Raw genomic sequence first — 16,253 nt, 5'->3', positions numbered from 1 at the left:
TGGTAAAATTTTGCCCAGGCTACCCCCCAATAAAAAAAAAAAAAAAAAAAAAGTCTTTCAAGCTTTACCCCGTAACTCCTTCAGTCTTCCCTTAACCTATCCAGCCTTAGCCTAGGAGACAATTTCCAAAGTTACCAGTTTCCAAATAGGAGGTTCTTATACTTCCTTCCCCTTACACTTCCACTCCCCTTAAAGATGCATAAAATGCCTGATCTACAGATTGACAGAAACTACCTTTATTTAACTACTTATGCTTATCTTTAAATAAGCACTCAGGTGGGGGTGGGACAGCTTTCAAACATCCCTTCTACTTGGAAGTTTCTAGGCAGGCCAGTGATGCCATTAAAAATAATTAAAAAAAAATTAAAAAGCCACCAAATGCTTCAGAGTAGGGAAATAAGTGTCTCATCTGCATTCAAACAACTCTCTTAATGGAAAGAGAATTCTGTCTTGTTACCTTCACAGAGTAGTCTTAACTAAGTTACTAATTTAAACAGGCAAAAAAAAAGCAGTCAAATGCTCTAACCTGTAAAAGACTGTTAGAAAGTTGCTGTTGCAGTGGGAAGCTTATAATACGCCCACAGAAGGGACTTGAGCTTTGTTTTTTTTTTTTAAAAAAAGAAAATAGGAAATTAAAGATTTTTTTTTTTTCCACATGTTCAATTATTTTACAGTTGGGACTGCTGCTTCTTTTGCTACTTGGCATAACCAAGCATGAACTCATAGAACTCAGCATACTATGAAATGTGACTTTTTCCAAAGAGAACTGTGGTCTCTGAAAAGTCAATCTAACAGCATTAGCTTCACTGAACCTGTTTTACAGAACCATTAGAAACAGGTATGGGTTTACAGGAATATAAAAGGTGCTCTCAAATACATATAGTCAGAGAGCTCCAAAAAGCTGTAAAAGTTCAAAAGAAACTAATTTAATTCGTTCAGAATGTTCTCTTCACTCAGTTTTATTCTACGGCTTCACCAGTTATGATCCTACACTGCCTGAAATAGTCCTCTCCTGAGCATTAACACTATATACACTCACTGCTTGATCTTGTGTTTGATTTCTTCTGATGTTTTTTATGAATGGGAGACCTCAGCAGGCATCTAAACTAGAAAACAATAAGTAGGAAATTAATAATCTGTTTTAAGTAGTCTACCAGACCTGTTGTGTTTAAACAGAGCTTTTAAAGATGTCAAAGTTTCTGAAGAATTATCATTGCTTTGAATCAGGATTATAGTGTCTTTGCATAAACTTTTTCCCTTCTTAACTCTAGGCACCCATAAAGAAGAGACTACACTGCTGTTTACAGACTCTTCTACTTCAGTTTCATCTTATTTATTACCTGCAAGTCTCAATATTCAGTCTGTATTTACCTTTGTTCCAAAGGAGGAAGCAGAAAGCTGGGCTTGTTATCTATTCTGAAAAGAGCCTATTGTATGGTGTATATCTGTGGCCTTCCAACCATATTTTAAGAAAGGACAGTGTTACATTCCATCTTAGATGAATAACATTAGTTACAGGCAAGCTGAAATGCAGCAATAAGTAAAATGCCCAGCTACGAGATGGGACCCACTATATGTTCTTTATCTTACTATATTTCACAAGCTTACAATTAAGTACTCAGGTTAGAAATAAGAAAACAGAAAAACCAACCAAAACCCAAACTATTTGTTTAGGCAGTTCAAAGCAAGGCAACACATGGCCCAGAGAGTAATTTCCCTGACCTAGCAGTATTTAAAAGTTAGCACATACTCCTGATGAAGTGAAGAGCTACCCAGAACACAAAAATGCTAGCCAGACAGAACACAACTGCGGTTACAATAATTCATTGCTTCTCAGCCCTTAAGCTGGCTTAACACCAGCACCTATTTCTCAACAAATTTTGGGACGTGGAAAGCAAACAGATTGGATGGGCTCCAGTAGCCTTCTGAACACCATACAGCTGCGGGAAAGTAGGGGAGAAGGAAGAGAACAGCATTAAGGCACACAATGTCTAAACAGTGTAGTATAACCAAGCGTGAAGACAGTAGCTCAGTCACAAGCTTTAGGACTCCACCAACTGAGCTGAACACCACGGACCCATTGATCTATCTGTGCTTGTAAACACTTCCTGTATGTGCACCCTTCTACCCGAAGGCACTCCCCCTTAATTTCACAACTGACAGTCAGATGTTCTCCAGCAGTTGTGAAAAAATACAGTTGTGTTAAGAGCAGAGGCTTCATGCCTTCACTAGTAGTGAGAACTGCAGCATGACACTGGCCCACATTCACACCACAAATTATAAGTCAACCGATACGAGTCCTCAGCATTCAAGGATACACGAGAACCTACTCCAGAGAATTCTTCTCAAAGTGTAGAGTCACAGAACGGTTTGGGCTGGAAAGGACCTTAAAGCCCATCCAGTGCCACCCCCTGCCATGGGCAGGGACACCTCCCACTAGCCCAGGTTGCCCAAAGCCTCATCCAGCCTGGCCTTGAACCCCTCCAGGGATGGGGCATCCACAGCTTCTCTGGGCAACCTGGACCACTGCCTCACCACCCATACAGTGAAAAATTTCTTCCTAATGTCTAGTCTAAATCTGCCCTCTTTCAGCTTTTAACTGTTACCCCTCGTCCTGTCCCTGCACCCCCTGATCCAGAGCCCCCCCATCTCTCCTGCCCTGGAAGCTGCTCGGAGGTCTCCCTGGAGCCTTCTCTTCTCGAGGCTGAACAACCCCAACTCTCTCAGCCTGTCCTCATATGGGAGGTGGTCCAACCCTCTGATCATCTTTGTGTCCCTCCTCTGGACTCAATCCAACAGGTCCATGTCCTTCCTGTGCTGAGGACCCCAGAGCTGGGTGCAGCACTGCAGGGGGGTCTCACCAGAGCAGAGCAGAGGGGGAGAATCCCCTCCCTCAACCTGCTGCTCACGCTGCTGGTGATACCCCCAGGACACAGTTGGCTTCTGGGCTGCAAGTGCTCATTGTCAGCTCATGTTCAGCTTCTCACCAACCAACACCCCCAAGTGCTTCTCCTCAGGGCCGTTCTCCATCCATTCTCTGCCCAGCTTGCATTTGTGCTTGGAGTTGTCCCAACGAACTTTCAGGACCTTGCACTTGGAGTTCTTGAACTTGAGGACATTTGCAGGGTCCCACCTCTCCAGCCTGTCCAGGTCCCTCTGGATGGCATCCCTTCCCTCCAGCGTGTCACCACACCACACAGCTTGGTGTCATCGGCAAACTTGCTGAGGGTGCACTCCATCCCACTGTCCATGTCTCCAACAAAGATGTTAAATACTTGTACCAATACCAACGCCTGGGGAATGCCACTTGTCACTGGCTTCCACTTGGACATTGAGCCATTGAACACAACTCTGAGTGCAACCACCCAGCTAGGTCCTTACCCACCAAGTGGTCCTTCCGTCTAATCCATGTTTCTCCAATTTAATGACAAGGAAGTTGTGCAGGACACTGTCAGGTCTTGCACCTGATCTTCTCCTACAGTAGGTGGTTCTTCATTCTCCCATCCCTGCTTTTGCCTTCTGCAACTTGAGCAGTGTGGCTTGAGCTCTTGCCAGTGAAGACTGAGGCAAAAAAGTGATTGAGTACCTGAGCCTTCTCCATATCCTGGGTAACCAGACGTCCTGTTTCCTTCCAATGAGGGCCCACATTTTCCTTAGTCTTCCTTTTATCACTTACCTACCTACAGAAGTTCTTCTTCTTGCCCTTGACATCCCCAGCCATATTTAATTCTATGAGGTCTTTAGCTTTCCTAACCTTATCCCTGGCTGCTCAGACAGTCTCTCTGTATCCCCTCCAGGCTACCTGTCCTTGCTTCCATCCTCTGTACACTTCCTTTTTGTGTTTGAGTTTATCCAGGAATTCCCTGTTCATCCACGAAGACCTCACATGTTTGCCTGACTTCGTCTTTGTTGGGACACATTGCTCCTGTGCTTGGAGGAGGTGACCCTTGAATATTAGCCAGCTTTCTTGGGCCCCTCTTCCTTCTGGCTTTATCCCATGGGACTCTTCCAAGCAGATTCTGAAGAGACCAAACTCTGCTCTGCTGAAGTCAAGGGCAGTGAGTCTGCTGTGCGCGCTCCTCACTGCCCTGAGGATCTTGAACTCCACCATCTCATGGTCACTGCAGTCCAGGCTGCCCTTGAGTGCCACATTCCCCACCAGCCCTCCCTTGTTGGTGAGAACAAGCACTGAATTGGGATTGCACAAGTAATTCCTTGTACTGCTGTATCTGTTGTCATCTTTGCAAGGTCTCATACATACAGACTTAGTCTGATGACTTTGTGCATTCCAGGTAGGCTGTGGTCTGCCCTATGGAGAAATGGATGCAAATCCTTCATAGGTATTGTTGTGAACCAATACTTCATCTTGCACCTGGCACCTAATAGGCATTTCCCAGTTAGCACCAGCATCTACAATGAAAGACTGTTAGTTGTTTTTAAGCCATTCGTCTCTAAAGCCATGTTGTGATATACTTTTTTCAGAAAGTCACGATAGCACACCGGATAAACTGGAAGAACTACCTCCGTAATGGTGGTCCCTCTATGTTCTCCCATGTAATGGGATACAGGTGGCCTGAAGTATTCCAAACGAGCTTAATTATTAACCTCCTCCTATATTCAGGACTTCTGAATGCTTAACTCACAGATAGAACGGTGCATACATATTTCCTTGCTGAGGGAATGCAGAAGGTTACACTGAGAATCCTGCACTGGTGGGTTAAAAATAATCATCCAGCTTTCCACATCTGCTCAGACAGCAATACTCTTAGAAAATGGAGTCAAGAATAGCAGCATTTTCAAAACATGTCTTTATCCATTTTTCCTAACCCAATTACCAACTACTTCTCAAGAAAACAGAAAAGCCTTGCCCTAAAGCCTTAAAGCCTCAAAGACCTATCAATTAAGGACTTTTCCTTTATATGTACAGCATATTAACAATAGAAACCAGGAACAAATTTACACACATTATATTACATTACAAGGAACCTAAAGATGACCAAATCAAGGGGAATTCCATCCTATTGCATCTGGAACCTGAGTCAGCAATCAGGAAATTGTTTTAGGAACCCCACTTCTTTAGGAAACCTTCCTCATATCTCCTCTGCACAGTAGTCACGTGTATTTTTGGAACAAACCATCTATGGGTTTGGAGCAAAATGGGAGATTAGTATGCTTAACCACAGAGAGATTTTGTTAAAAGTTATAGCTCAGGTATTGCAATATATCCTTTATGCTTTTAAGTGAGACACAGGACCTGAGGTTTCTGCAGAGATGGATATTCATTTATGTCTTTAATCCAACTGATCTACTAATTTTAAACCTAGGCTCCAGATACTCCACTAGGTCCATCAGAACAAACTCAAGCTCTTGCAGGTTCTATTAATATCCAATACAACTTTAGTCACGAAAGTAAGACAGCTTCTAATGGTAGGCACAAACTGGCAACTTTTTCCTGCAGCTATGCTGTATACTGTTAAGCTCTAGGATGTTAATAAGTTGCACAAACATCTGCCAGAAACAAGTTTGTTATAGCGAACCCTTTCCTGGAGAATTAAGTATTTTGCACAACCTCATAGGTTCTGTTCCAATTCTACAGATTTATATAGGTATAGAAACTTGAAATTAATTTACTGATGATTTAAAAAAAAATAAAATCTCTATTTACATTATACTTCAACTACACTAAAGCCATTTAGGAGTTTCTAAAGGGCCCTTTAAGAATCCAGGATGTGTGTGGATTCTTGGCTCCTCTATAAGGTGACAATTTTCTGTTAATGCTTTCTCCACAAAAAAGGCAAAGGCCATTGTGGTTAAACATGTAATTTCAGATTAAAATAACTGAATAAAACAGCACATCATTTTAGCTTCCCTTAATGTAAGAAATTAAAAACTTTTGTTGGTTTTGACAAATTTTCATGTCTTAAATTGGACTGCAGGAAAATGTAAGAAACCTTCATCTGACTGAAACCCCAACACATCAAGCTGAAAAAAATGGTTAGAACTGTTCCTCTTAGTGGGTACTTTAGGGCTTATCAGGAGAGCTTCAGGAAACAGGTACAGTTTTTTTTAATTCTAGGAACAAATCATTAATTCCCTTTTTCTAATTTCTTTTCTCATTGAAGTTCTAAATGAGTAACTTCTCATTATCTCAGCCTTAAAAATGAATCCTCTACCTCCTACTCTATATTAGGACAACAGGATTAGACATGATCTCTTTTAGTCCCACACATCTATCCTATTAGGCTATTAACAGGTACAGGTATTCAACAGATGTGTGAGCTAACAGGATAAGGCATCTGCTTTTTGACACCAAACTTGGCCCGTATTTTAACTTGCTCATAGAAATTACACCACATTAAATATGAATTATTTCTTTTAAACATAGCATGTTTTCCAGAGAAAGGAAAATGTACTTTTTTCCTTCATTAAACCTATGAAAAGCCTGCCAAACCCTGAAATGCTCTACCAACAAAATTATTTTTTCCTACTCTTAACTGGATCCTCAAACTTTATTTTGGCCTCCATTTACCATCTATTCTGCCCATGTACACACTCAGCAAAATGAATTCATAATATCACTAACCTTTGTTGTCTGCAGCTATAAATCCAAGAATGTTTTCATGCCGTAGCATAACTGTTTGATAAATTTCTGCTTCACGAAACCAGGAGCGTTCTTCTCTTGAAGAGAAGATCTTCACAGCAACTTCTTCTCCTCTCCACTTCCCTCGCCAGACTTCTCCAAAGCGACCCTTACCAATGCTTTCTTGAAGTACTATAGTCCTTGCAATTGTTCTTTGCACAAGTAAAGGTAAACCTAAAAAGAAGATTTAACGTTAATCTTAAACATCATTAACAAAATAAGCACTTACAAGCACTAAATATAAGATCCATATTCCATCAAGATATTTCTCTTAGAATGCATATAAACTCTCTTAAAATTTGAACAGCTTGTTGTGAACTGCTAACAAGCATGCAGATAAGATACTGCCTTCAACTCTACAGGCCAGCAATACAAGTACTCCAAGATACCCTACAAACTGCCTCTACAGTTGTTAAAAAGAAACCAGAAACTTCCTTTCAGTTTAGAATTTTGACAGTTGTTGATCCATAAGTTTTACTTTAATGAAAAAAAGAAATAAAACATGAAGCAATCAGGACTAGCATCTTTTATTTTTTTTGGTTTGGTTGGTGTTTGTTTGTGGTTTTGAGGGGGGGGGATGGATTTTTGTGTTTGGGTTTTTTGTGGGGGTTTTTTTGTTTCTTTGTGGAGTTTTGGAGGCTTTTATTTTTTAATTTTTTTTTAGAAAAGGATCTGCTCATAACTGTGTTGGCAATGCAGTTCAACAGCTAATGATTCATTTACCTGATTTATCATTAGGTATGACTCGGTCTGTTTTTAAGTTCAGTTAAAGCATGCTTATCAGCAACACTGTCGGATGTTCACACTCGTGCCCAAGTACACCAGCAGCCTGTTAGTACTCAAGCACTGTAAAATAGGAAACCATCCTTGTAATGCAAGCTTCCCATTTTACAGGCCATTCTTGTGCATCTCTCTATAATTATACTTCAGAAAAATGCTTACATTCGGAACATCTACATGCCTTCAACTCACAGCACCTAGTAACACGCTTCAGTAACTTTATACACCAAAGAAGAAGCACTGGCATCCCCCAGCCAGGGTGGGTTCATTATAAATCTTTCCTGTTGTAACCGCGAGGCTTGTCACAGAACTCTGTGGTGATGCTGCACTGCAGGATCAGTGCATCAGCAATAAGCTCTTTTGGTATAGGCTTACTTCACTTGTAAAACAGTAATCTGGAATCACTGTTCCAATAGCCTATACAAGAACAACTGTATTCCAAAAATAAATCCCAAATAACAGCTCAAATAAGTAGTCCCTTGTCCATCCCTCAACATTCTTTGCTAATAACAGCATTGGAAGGACCCCTGATCTGGCCAGCAGCGTTGGCACGCTTGTGCCAGCCTGAGCAGTGCAAATTAAAACACTGCAGTGCGCAGAGGAGTTCCTCAAGAATTCCAGACCTACAGGAACTTTCTGCATGATCTGTGCTGACAGCATACCTACATGAAGAAATGAAGGGGAAAAACGGACATCATAGCAGTGATTTAATCATTGCCAGATGCTGCAATAATTCCTCCGGAGAAAGTTATTTTTTTTGCCGTAATAGCTGTCCTCAGGTCAATTGTGCTGTGTGCCTAAACTGTACAGGCTCATCTGTGAAGCCTAACTTGCATTCTTTATGGACAGACTTTTGAAATGCAGAAAAGGCCAGACTAGAACAACCACAGGGCCCAACTCAACCCTGAAAATGGACAATTTGACTTTGTTGGCCAGAAAAAGCCTCCTCCTTCACACTTACTACTGCAAAATCCACCGACAACTGTTTACAAGCTGATTTTGTATACTTGAAATGGGTGATGTGCCTAATATTTTCTTCTTCCTACAGCTGTTTCAGAAAACTTTGTACATTTTCAGTTTCAGACACACTGCTCTCAACTTGCTGTACCATTCAGACATCCCTTCTTGTTTAAAAAAGATGTCCAAGGATATCAGCTAACCTCTAAACAGATACCTTCCAGACACAAAGCATTTCAATTTCACATTACAAACCCCCAGTCATCATGTTACCATGTCACACTACAATACAACCTCTGCTAACTATCCACCTTGCTCCTATACTTTTTTTTTACAGTATTTACAAGATTCAACTTGCTTCTGTTTTTTGCAGCTGTGTTTTCTCTTACTACTGCTGCTGAACAAAACCAGAAGATTGTAATCTGTATTTATCTTATATCCATAAGAATTCCTTACAGGCTTTCTGTTGCAACTGTGCAGTCTCCTCTTTTTGCTACAGAGGAAACACAGCCATGTATCGCCAGGAACCTGAGCAGCTGCTTTACTGTAAAACAGACTGCCTGCAAAGTAGCTCACTAGAGGTAGCTACATCAGCCTTTGACATACACATTGAGCACAACTGGGCTTCAAGCTCTTGGAGTAAAGCTTCTTTGGACTGTGCATGAAGACTGATGTCAGTCAGTTTGCTAACCAGGAGGATGAGAAAATTCAAGCGCATGTTAAATTTAACAGCAGCTCATAAATCTGGCATCTTGTATTCAGTCATTATTACTGAAGCCTTCATCATCATCTTCATACATCAAAACAAAGTATCCTCAAGCCTTCTGTGAGTTTAACAAAAGTGTGTTTTCTTTTCCATATCTTAACTGTACTGATTAGTTTGGACCAATGACTGTCCAATGCATAAGAAGTTTGCACCTGATGTGGTTAATTCAGGAATTAAGTTCTGAAGCACTAAAGGTGGCCAACAAAAGCAGCTGCTAGAACCTTGTTCTTGTTCATAAGTCTCTGCCCAGAAGACTTCCTCTGAAGAATAATTAAAAAGCCAACCTCATGAACTGTGAAAAATCACATTCCCTTCAAGCTTCTATGAACCACAGATACATTTAAGGAGTTTTACATTCACTTCACTGACTCAACTTTACATTGATTTTTGTGACCCTTTGGATTTCTAAACACTAAGTTTCTGCATGAAGTCACCTACCAATACTAACCAAAGCTTTTCCCTGCTCTCTTTTAGGCAATTCTTTTTCTTTCCTTGCGACCAAGTTACTTTGTGATTTGCGAGTTGGAGAGTTAACAGCTGGGCATTCCAGTCTGTCTATACAATTTAGAGATTTGTATCACAATCTGAAAATCATTCTCAGCTCCAAGAGACTTTGAAATCCTTCTCTTAGAAGCTGCAGGTTTAGCAGAAGGATCTATTTTAGATGTTTCACCAATTCCTTTCATCAAGCCTCTAGTTGTTTCAGGTCTTGTTCGTCATGGAACACCAGGGCAACACTAACAGAAAGCAAGACTGAATAAATAATAACAGCTTAGTAAGAATCATTGCAGAAAATGAATCCTACTTGCCTTTTGATCCAAGCAGGAAGCTCATTTTTAGAGTTTTTATCGTTTCTGGTTTATATGGTTCTCTTCAGAGAATACCGTAATACAAAACTGGTAGAATCCTTTTTTATTTGACTACGAGCTCTTTTGGTCCCTCAGCATGAATTTAAGAGCAGAACATGTACTTTAGGTCACTAGATCAAGCACTTCCTTAGCTGTGCCTCCTAGGTCTGGATTACTTCCACTGTGCTTCTTGCAGCCTCTCACCCCAGTAGCATCACTTTCATACAGTTCAGTTTCTGACAGGGTTAAGCACAATTTTAACTATCAGCTTTCACTTTTCTCCCTTCAGTGACCCTGTTCCTCGCCCCCAGTTTATTCCATAAACATACTGTTAATTTTAAATGCACTGCACCAAAGTCTGGATCAAAATATACCATTTCAACGAGATGCAACTGCTGCAGGCATATTTCAGGACACAAGAAAATTATCAGTTCAAGGGCTGAGGCACTGTGAATTTATACAGTCACTGATTGACCGATTTTGAGACAAAGTGATACAAGTCATTGCAAATATATACACTGCCAACAGTACAGAAAATAAGTACTCGAAGCACCTCTTATGCCACTGTCATAATAAAAGGGAAGTCCAGAACACTCAATAAGGCTAATACTTGGTATTAAAAACAGCTGAGCAATATGGAGCTCGCTGCAGCTGAAGTTAGAAGATCACTCTTAAGGAAACTTGTTTTATTCTTGTTTTACAGGTAACATGACTTAGCCTTCCAAGCAGAAAAAAACAAATTAGTGAAGAGCTTTCCTTAGAGGTTAAGTCAAATTCAACCATATTTGTTGGCTACTGATGACTGCATCAGAGGAAGCAAACCAATGCTCAAATACCAAGTAGGTCAGGTGCTCTGGGAGTCTAGATGAGCTTTACTGTGCTGAAGCTCTGAAAACTAAGTAATTCCCCAGCACACTGCTTTGACTTCAAGTGTAATTTGCAAACAGGCAAGGGAAGAGTCAGAACTTTCTAACCATTTGCTCTCTGGAGGAAGAATCCTAAATGTCTTCTGAGATTCCCTACTTTTCAAAAGCTTATTTTGAAGGAGTACTTGAGAGTTCTCAAATATGGAGAGAGGCTCAGAGGCACCACAGGGAAGAAACCTAGAAGGAAAAGGAAGGAATATGCCTGACAACAAAGGGAAAGGCCACTTGACAACTAAGTCTGAATTAACATTATCATAGGCCCAACTTCTGATCTAAAAAAAATGTGGGAAAGCAGCCATCCAGAAAGCAGCATTAGTGCGGTGATTATCTACAGAAGTTAGAAGGGAATAATGAACCAGCCAGTACTTTGATACAAGTATGATTAAACACAGTTTAAAGGGAAAACTTGAAAGGCTTTCTTTCCTGGCTTTACTGAATGATAGCAGCTAGTAAATGGCAGATGACTACTTATACATATAGAACACACACCTGCTCTTTTAAGGTTTAACTTTCTTTAAAAAAAAAATTAGAATTTATTTTCAGCATTCTTTAGGAAAAGTCTGTACCTGCAGACATTAAGTAGTTTATGGTCCTAATAGCATAACAATCATATACCATAGCTTTCTGCATTCCAAGAAATTTAGTTCTCCAGCTCCTTCAATATTCTAAGTCTTGCTTCCTCATCGAAAGAGCATAACTGGAGAAGGAAGTCCAGCATTTGCACTTATCAACTTCTAGCCCAATATATTGCAAGTTCTATTAATCGCTTTCATTATTCCATTTAGTTATCACTCTTAGCAAACAAGAAAATTGAAATAAATGCAAACTGCTAAAGCTGCAGCTCCAACCAGAGAGCAAATTAACTTATCATGATCAAATCTTATTTGGACACACAAAAACTCTGCCCACACACTCAGTGCAACTTCACTTTCTTCAGTGAAGATACGGCAAAAGATGACTTATTTTGACCTATATTCTAAACATGTTCAGCAAGTTACATTGACTTTACTTGACAGAGCAACAGACTCTTTGGACAGTTTTACCAGTTACTACTCTTGAGAAAGAAATACAACCTAGATGCCTGGGTTTTACTGTTATAATTTTTTCCAATTCTGGGAAATGAAAAAATTCAGCACTTGAGAATCAAACATTAGTATTTCTTCAGAGAAAGCACCCTGAAAGGGCATGGATGTTTCAGCACATACATTTGCAAGTAGTAGGAATAATTTTCAGTATTAAATTATTTAAACTTTTTATATAGTAGAAGGCTGATAAGAGGTTGCAGTACACAATCTGATGCCTTGCTCCTTAACATGGACCAGAGACTAACTTACACAAACTGACACTTCATCCCTGTCCTGGGTTAAGCTGAGACAGAGTTAACTTCCTTCATAATAGCCAGCAAGAGGCTGTGTTTTGGATTTGTGCTCAGAAGAAAGCTGATAAGAAGTGATGTTTATGCCACTGCCAAGGTCTTTCAGCTTCTCTGGCTGTCTGCAAACAGGAGAAGCTGGGAGGGAGCACAGCCCCAGTGACCAGCCCAGGATTTGATCTCAGGTTCAGGACTGAGACCCAGAGTGGCCAATAATCTATCCCATAACATACCTGTCATGCCCAGTGTATAGGTGAGGACCCTCCGGAAGATCGGCCCTTTTGGTTCCGGATCTCTTTTGCTCTGGGTCATCTTGCTCCAGGTGGTCGCTCTCCCAAGGCCTTCCCCCCCCACCCCGGTCAGCTCTGGGTCTGGGACGCTCTGACTGTTCTCTCCGTTCCGTGAGTGTAGTTTTGGGACTCTCCCTGCTCCGGGATCGTTAGCCGGGAACAGGCTGAGCCTTGGTCATCGGGTGGGGGGGCAGTGTCACTGTGTGTCACTCATTTGTATATAGGATTATTTTCAATATTATTGTAGTTTAGTTATTTAATTGTCCTCATCTCAACCTACGAGTCCTTTTTTTTTTTCCCTTTACCCTTTTAATTCTCCCCCCTGTCCTCGGGATGGGGGGGGGTGGGGGGGCACTGGCTGAGTGGGTGTGTGTGAGTTGGCCTCCAGCCAAGGGCAAACCCATCACAATCCCCTATCAATGCCTATTAAACCATTTCTGTGACACAGACTACCACAACCCTAGAAGGAACTATGTCAGAACTATGATAGCAGAGACTACATGCAGCGGACAGAGCAACCTTCCCAGAACAACACCTGCTAAAGTCAGGATTAAAACAAAAATTAATGAAATCAAGGGATAGAAATTCTTCAGATGTGGTCTGCATACTGCATCCATTCTATATACACAGAAATGGCTATTTGCAACTGAAAAAATACCTTCCCTAAGTAGAGAACTGGCTAAAATATTAACTCATAATTCAGCATATTCTTCATATACCAACAGCTGCAGAAATAAATTAATTTTCAGTTTAAAGCTAAAGAAAAAATTATCATCTCAAATTTTGATTACCTCACAAATCACAGAAGATGGTAATTTAGATATGCTATACAGAACAAAAAGGTAAATGGCTGAGCCTTTCGAACAAAGGAAACAAAACAATAGTGGACTGGACATTCCCTGCATATCAGACTGTACTCTCAGAATGGTGAGAACAGTAGCAGCAACTCAATGTTTCTTTTTTTCAATTATTTCCATATATTGAATCTTCACTGATATTGAATGAATCTACATGGAAGAAGCTTTTCTAGTAATCTCTCCAGTTAATTATAAGTTTAAGTAGATTTGACAATATTAAAAAAATTTTATGACTTATAAGGCTCTTAAACACAGAGTAATTACTACTAGAAGTGTGACATTACCTGACCCAGAGCCTGAAGTTGTCATATCATAAATTAAATCCTTTAAAGTAGTTCCTTCCGATATAAAGGGACGATCCAGTGAGGGATCTTCTTCACTTGGCACACGATGATGAATTACAGTACGATTATGACAAAGATATAGAATCAACATTAGTGAAATGCAGACAAAGCAGACAGGTCCAGCAATGACAGCAGCCAGTTCCACAGGTCCTAGATTAGAAGCTGGTTTTCCTGGAGTAGGGCCTGACAGTAAAAATAAAAGAAAACAGTAAAACTCTTTCTTTATTTTTATGACACTAAATTTATTGTATTTCACAGTGATCTTCAAATTACTTCAATGTATTTGTTAAAACTTTTGCGAGAATCAAAATATGTATTACAAAGGACAAAAGCAACTCTGTGCTTAAATGCACGTTAAATGGAAACTGAGTAAGTCTTCAAAACTAGCCCTAATGTCCCTGTCCAGAAGGTAAAATTTCTTGTTTCAAATCTCTTGAAATTTTACTTGCAAAATCCAAGGTGTACTTTAGGCCTTCAAATTCACCTAAAACTTCATAACTGAAACTGCCACTCCTACAGAATTTTGTTTACAAAATTTTGTTTACAAAAATAAAATACGCCAAAACCCCTTACCTGGTGTTGGAATCGGAAGTTCTATTTTATTGCAGTGGTCTCTCTCGCAGCAATGAGGCACAGTAACGACTCCATCTCTGGAGGAGGGGGCACAAACAAACGGCCTGTCTCGAGGTATCAGATCGATTTCTGCTATACACATACTGTTGTGTATGACTTTGTCTGCAGTTCGTGTTACCGAGGTAAAACACAGCCCATCTGTCACACATGTAAAGTTGTCTTTTGTACATAGATGGCAGTAACACTGTAACGCTGTGTTGAGAAAAAACATTAATGTTAGTATTGGTACGCATTCTGAGTTGGGAAATGAATGACTAAACAAATACAAGTTCAAAACACTGAGGACTATAATCTTTTCAGTTACGCAAACACAGAACTAACACTAAAGAACAACGCTACAAGGCTTTTTAGTGGGATAAAAAAAATGAGGAGTAAATGAAAGAAAGTAAAATTTAAAGCTGAAGTCATCTCTACTTATACAGTTATGTATTAGAAGAGAAAGGCTGCAATCCTAGATGTTCCTCCTGGTAAAGAATTTCCATTGCAGCTCCTCGTACTAAAGATCCAGACTTTTTAAGAGCACTGTATTCTCTATAGCAGGCAACGCTGCTATTTTCATACCCAATACAAAGAATGCCATTTTTTCACAATAACCACGGGTATAGCTTTACTAAGTGACAAAGAGGATGCTGCTGGCTACCCAAGATTAATACTGTACAGCTTTAACTTTGTGCCAAGGAAAGGGCAGCTAAAGCCTTAATCCTCATTAAAAAACAAACCTTGATTGACAGGAAAACATACCCTTTCACAGAAGCAGAATATGGTTTGGACTTATTTTTTATGAAGCCACCGGAAAACACTGCCTTGTATTACTCAAGTTCGTGGTTTACTAAAGCTATCAATTACACTAGTAAAGGAGGGGGCACGGGGAGGGAAGCACGAATGACAGACTAATCGCATCTAAGATAATCAGGTTTCATTCGCTAAATTGCAGAAATTCTTGGAGAAGGAAGACTACTGCTTCAAATTTCTTTCTCCATTCCTTCCTGCATTTACAGGACCAAAGCCAGACAGAAAACACTGCAGTGGCAACAATAAAAACATCAATACACTCTGACTCCATGGGTCAAAGGAGGTGATTCTGCCCCTCTACTCTGCTCTGGTGAGACCCCCCCTGCAGTGCTGCCTTCAGCTCTGGGGTCCTCAGCACAGGAAGGACATGGACCTGTTGGAGAGAGTCCAGAGGAGGACACAAAGATGGTCAGAGGCTGGAGCAGCTCCCACGCGAGGACAGGCTGAGAGAGTTGGGGGTGTGCAGCTCCAGGGAGACCTTACAGCAGCCTTCCAGTACTTCAAGGCAGCTACAGGAGAGATGGGGAGGGACCCTTTATCAGGGGGTGTAGTGAGAGGATGAGGGGTAACCGTTATAAGCTGAAAGAGGGGAGATTTAGACTAGCTATAAGAAAGAAATGTTTTCCTGTGCGGGTGGTGAGGCAGTGGCCCAGGCTGCCCAGAGAAGCTGTGGATGCCCCATCCCTGGAGGGGTTCAAGGCCAGGCTGGATGAGGCTTTGAGCAACCTGGGCTAGTGGGAGGTGTCCCTGCCCATGGCAGGGGGTGGCACTGAATCATCTTTAAGGTCCCTTCCAACCCAAACCATTCTATGATTCCATTTTATGACTGTTCATCTGTGAAGTGCAAAAGCTGGTATAGAACTTGTGCGGATACATGCAAAAAGATAAAAAACCAGAAATTTAGACAAATTTAAAATCTTAAACATTCACGCACAAAACACAAAAACACAGAGCCATAAGCAAGCCTCTTTTAAGGGTACATACAACATCTCACACCAAAGGTGTGGGGATTAATAGGTCATAAAGCAAAAGACACCCCAGAGTCCAA

The 16,253-nt window shown here is 40.7% G+C and overlaps 1 protein-coding gene across 1 annotated transcript in view; it reads right to left on the bottom strand.

Annotated features, from left to right (window-relative positions):
• TGFBR1 (transforming growth factor, beta receptor 1) overlaps positions 1–14,605 on the bottom strand; it is a gene marked incomplete at its 5' end in the record, with an annotated part of 26,209 nt that extends 11,604 nt beyond the window's left edge. The window contains 3 exons of the mRNA XM_010080984.1: positions 6,584–6,814; positions 13,721–13,963; positions 14,354–14,605. Of these exons, the coding sequence (XP_010079286.1) occupies positions 6,584–6,814; positions 13,721–13,963; positions 14,354–14,605 (726 nt within the window). The remainder of the gene's footprint in view (positions 1–6,583; positions 6,815–13,720; positions 13,964–14,353) is intronic.
• Positions 14,606–16,253: the final 1,648 nt, after the last annotated feature.

This window comes from Pterocles gutturalis, unplaced genomic scaffold (assembly GCF_000699245.1).
Source record: "Pterocles gutturalis isolate BGI_N339 unplaced genomic scaffold, ASM69924v1 scaffold16391, whole genome shotgun sequence".
Taxonomy (NCBI): Eukaryota; Metazoa; Chordata; class Aves; order Pterocliformes; family Pteroclidae; genus Pterocles; species Pterocles gutturalis.
The sequence above is the reverse complement of the archived record's forward strand: the minus strand, read 5'-3'. Positions and strand labels throughout refer to the sequence as shown.